The sequence below is a fragment of the Pyxicephalus adspersus genome, chromosome 1 (genome assembly GCF_032062135.1).
Source record: "Pyxicephalus adspersus chromosome 1, UCB_Pads_2.0, whole genome shotgun sequence".
Lineage (NCBI taxonomy): Eukaryota > Metazoa > Chordata > Amphibia > Anura > Pyxicephalidae > Pyxicephalus > Pyxicephalus adspersus.
In genome coordinates, this window is record NC_092858.1 from 83,571,844 (window position 1) to 83,577,074 (window position 5,231).

The 5,231-nt window shown below is 33.4% G+C and overlaps 1 protein-coding gene across 1 annotated transcript in view; it reads left to right on the forward strand.

Moving 5' to 3' along the window:
* Positions 1–1,975: 1,975 nt before the first annotated feature.
* Positions 1,976–5,231, forward strand: part of LOC140327058 (multidrug and toxin extrusion protein 2-like) — a 23,409-nt gene continuing 20,153 nt past the window's right edge. The window contains exon 1 of the mRNA XM_072406250.1: positions 1,976–2,116. Coding sequence (XP_072262351.1) covers positions 1,976–2,116 — 141 coding nt within the window. The remainder of the gene's footprint in view (positions 2,117–5,231) is intronic.

Consider the following 5,231-nt stretch of genomic DNA (forward strand, 5'->3'; position numbering starts at 1 on the left):
TAGCAGTCGATTAGATGGTCTCGTGGTTCTCTCCACACCATCAGGATTGCAAATGGCATTGCTGCTTTACGCCAATTTAGCCAGTCATGCAGTCCATTGGAACAACTGGTACAGATGACATGCGGAGCCCAGGATTTATCCTGGTCATCAAGTGGACAGATGAAATAAATTATGTTTATCTTTTTAAGTTCTGGGGTAATTTGGTGACGTGCTTTCGTCGCAAATCAACCAAACACATAACAGAAACTGTCTGGATCATTAAGGCAATTTCTAGGCATGATGAAAAATGAAATCAATCGCAGTTAGTGTGGTCTCTAACATTATAAAAAGAAAACTGTTGTTAAAGCTATTTATAACTAATTTCACACAATATATTATTAGCTGCATCACAAAAACTAGACGTGCTAGAGATAAACTGAACACAGATTTAAAATCCACATTAAAAACACCACAAAATACTACCAATATAAAATTATATCTGATGAAAATGACATGTTGACCTGTGTAATTAAAATAACTTTAGTTTAGACACTAAACTCTTTTCTATTGTGGTGAAAATTTGCCATATGTACGGCCCAATCTTCTTTCATTCATATCATGATAAAAGAGAAAAAGAAAAAAGACGAGAGATAAGAGAGGAAATCAATTAAATAAGAAAGAAAAAAATATTATTACCTAAAACTAAAAATGTAACATTAACTTCACAGATAAAGTAAACTGCCTTAGGATAAGTTTAGTGAACAGATTTTTGTAAAACAAGTTTGCCTAGTATGATCTAAGTTTTCAGGCAGTGATGAACAGATTAGATGTAAGAATAGCTTAAGGTAAAATATATACAAATAATATAAGATATCTATTTGTTCTTTGAGCTGTCCAAACATTTCTACATTGGGATTCAGGATATCTAGTCAGATAAAAGTAGTGGCAGTAATTGGTGAATTTTGTTTTTTTTGTCTTTTTTTCTATCACAATTCAGAATTATTGCTGGCAGTTTGAAACATCCAATGCCTCTCTGATACCAGAGGGATCACTTAAACTTTGATCTTTAATTTTGTGCATACTTTGAATGTTTATTTGACACCTGATATTGCTTACCTAACCGGTATATATACCGGGGTATAGTAATCTTCCTATCTGGATAGTAGTTTACATTGACAGTGCTTCTGCAGCTACATTTGCCAAATTCATCTATTGTACTGAATTGCAATTTCAAATAAATTATTTTAACTTGTTTAAAAAAGTGGAGGTAAAAAATTGGTCTAGTAGTTCGCCTTTATACTGCTGCGTAAAAAAGTGTCAATTTTGCCTCCCCCCCTATATTATTCTCTGTATCTATAGATTGGTCTTCTTGAGATTTATATTGCCCTGTTGCCACCTGCACCTTTGCAATAGCTGAAGTCCAATTCTTTGTATATTTTTATTATTATTATTATTATTATTATTACACAAAATTTATATATAGCGCTGACATTTTATGCAGCTCTGTACAAAGTCCATGGTCATGTTTGTATTTGTATAGCCATAAAATAACATTAGCAAACACTGATTTACTGCTAGTACAGTTTTGGCTGGTAATTCATTTTGCTGTATATAGTCAAGAAACATCCCGTCAAAATAGTCTAATATCAACCTTTAAATAAAAAAAAATAATTTTTCAACAATAAAGACATACCTAGATTTAGTTGAAATATAGTTTTTTTTTTTTAATATAGTTTCCCAGTCACCAATTGCTTTCTCTTTTTTTCCTTAGTAGATCAAAAGTTGGCTTTTCCTGCAGATCATGTTACAGTATGTTCTCCTCCCTTTGAGTGGTGTCCATAAAACAAGTAGAAATTAAATCTCTAACATTTGACCTCTCCAGGCTAAGCCTGGTCAAATGCTTAGTGCTGGAGTGCACAATGGACCTTTCACTGCATTATCTAGTATAGGAGTCTTTCAAAGCACTACATCTACCAGTGAGAGTCTTCAAAAAACAATGACCAGACATCAGAAGGAAGCTAAGGAGACATCTCCTATATCAGGCAAACCTCATGGAATTAGGAAACTGTTTCGTCAATTGGTACCTTATGGATTCTGTTTTGAAGCAAAGAAACTGCTTGGGTTGGCTATACCTGTGGTAAGAAATTATTTCAACAAAATTTATCTGCTGCTTAGATGGGAAGAAAGAGGTGCATATTTCAAAATGTTGTCTTTAAGAATGAATGAATGAAATGAGAGCTAAGGCATACACTATGCAACTTTCTCGTGTTGTTATTTTCAGTTGATATCACAATAGAAAGTACAATCAATTTAAATCCTTGTAGTCCACTTAAAGTTTTTAATGTAATATCCACTTTTTGGTAACCAAATTTATAATAAAACATTTGTTTGATAAATATTTTGAATTCTGAATGATGTTACAAATCTACCTAAATAAAATATCAACCATAACACAAAAAAGATGTTTTGATTTCAATGCAATGCAATGTTTACAAGGACAATAATTTGGATATAGCTACACTTACCTTACAACAGAAGAGAACACTAGAGAATATAAATGATACAATACCAATAAGCAGAAAACATAATCTGTGTCAGAAATGAGCATATTTAGATCCCTCACATACTGTAAATAAAGCTATGAATAGGAATGTTTTGCTTTCTAAAGCTTAAAAAGTACATTGACAATAATGATTATCATAAAATTGGAACTATACTGACGCTAATACCAGAGAAAGGAAAGGAAAGCAGGGTTTTCGGCACAAAAACTGTATTGGTGTACAGTAAAAGATAAAAATACAAAACATAGACAGGTTCAGCATCTGCCACAATGCTCTCTTGTGGCTCAAATAATACAAATTAGGCCTCAAAGGGCACAAAATACAACATGTGATGTGACAGATTTGACAGATTCAGGTTGGACCACAATAATATCCTGGGGTCCACCAGGTGTCAAATTGGCCCTAGGGGGCACTAGACATGCAGCATCTAGCCAAACATATACATTTACTTGCCATACAGTTTTATAACCATAAATTCATATTGATTGTTCTACCCGACGCGTTTCACCCAATTCAGCTTCCTCGGGGGTGATAGTTTGACAACATGTGTTTGGCAGTTGTGGTATTTGTATGTAGATGATTAAAAGTTTATTTATTAGTCAAATGTGCTACACATGTATAACCTAATATTAGACCAGTGTTGGATATTTCACTAATTACAACCAATACATTGTATGTCAATATAGGAATAAGCTATATATAAACCAATCAATATTCCTAAATTTGTTCAGAAGATCTTTTTCATTTTTAGAAAATGTTAATCAGATATAGGTTCATGGAGGTTCATTAGTATCATACTACTATGTTAAGACTTACATCCTGTCCTGTAGAACGTTAGGTTATGCTTACTGCAGAGGTTAGGAAGGCGTAAATTACTCCAAACAGTGTTTAGAGCGATGATATCTCCCAGCACAAGGTGCAGTGTTATAACAGGTATTTATTAGAACAAGTTGAAAATCTGAAAGTAAGTATAAGATATAAATATATCTTAAAAAATGAAAAAATCTTTTTCATAAGCCGTAAGAATAGTTGGGAATCATGTGTTGAGCAATATATACCACTCCATTTAAAGGATGGTGTTCCCAGGACCTCCCCCATGCCGCACGTTTAAGCTGCAGGCGTCAGGGGAGAATCCCGAGGATGGCTTGATGACGTAGGGCTAGGGGGCCGGTGTCAGTTGTGCCGCCTCTCCAGCCCACGTCATCCAGAGCAGAGGAGGAGGGCAGACCCATCCGCCGCCCAGACTCCAGTCACAGACCGGTCACAGCACAGCATCCCCGTTTAACATAACGGAGATATGCGGGGAGGCGTAACCCCACTCCATGAGCTTTCGCTCCATGACAGAAAGGACAAACTTAATTCCAGAAACAAAAAATTCCCTTCATCAAAAAACACAATGTTATACATAAAAATGAACTTTAGTTTCTTAAACATCTGGACACTTATATGCTATGCTATTTAAAAAAATAACATTTATGTATGTAGCTTGTCCTAACAGATTAATATTAATACTGAGAAATAATCACATTTTAGTTTTATTTAACGTTCACGTTGTCACAATTTTGATAGCAGTACTCATTCAACAGAAAGCTGCAACAGAAACAGAAAACTTCAATAAATAAAGTAAAAAAAAATAATTTGTCCATTAAAAACTAAATTTTAAATTTAATAAAGACTGAAAATTAAATTTTTTTAATTCTTTATTCAAAACCAAGAATTAAGCATTGTTGTTACAGAAAATAAAATGTTATCACACCAAATAAGTACAGGAAAATAACGAAAACATTTAATACAATTAACAAAAGATAAATGTTTTCGTTTACAAAGGTTTAAAAAGTTAAAAAGGATCAAGTCCTTGAAAATCAGATTTGAACAGGCCAGGCACAGTAATGCTAGGAATGTCAATTACAGTGATGATGTAATAAAACACTGAGGTCACATTGTGGGGATAAAAACCCCCTTCCTTCCTAAACAACCTAGGTTGCAGAGGTCCCAAGCCTGTGAAAGGGTCTGGTTATTAGTGGGAGACAACAATTTTTAATCTTTTGTAAATAAAAAATAAATAAATAAACTACATTTTGTAACACCTTCAAATACTGTTTTATGAATAATTCATTTGTTTTCTTTGAAGCTGCAACTGCTCCCCATCAGTGTTTGTATATACAAGCATTGCAGTGCTAATAAGCCATTAACAATAAAATTACATGTACAATAGTTTTTTTCTTATGTCATTTAGAAATTTTACCAGAAACAAATTACACTGGTGAAAAACATTCTGTATTACAATAGGCAGCATGCATGGTGGGCCTAGCTGATAAAACACTGACGTTAAGTTATTCAAAAATATAAATTGTTTGCTCACAGATGTCCCAGGCTTTGTTGTTCAAACATTATGGCACCATCTCTTTTCTCCAAAAGTAAAACCACTGAGACCATTTATTAGGTCAAAACTGATATGTGTATATTTTTATGAAATAATTATTGTGATAATTTTGCATATTAATCTGTTTTCTACACTATATTTGACAAAACCATATATATCTGTTTTAGGTTTCTCTAAAATATAAAGGCTACTATGAGACAACTATAGAAGGCAAAAATAATCCATCTTGTATTACTTTTGTTTGGTTGGTATGGACTACGTCCCTGAAGAACGAGAACTCCTTACTATATTAAGACAAACAGTGTATA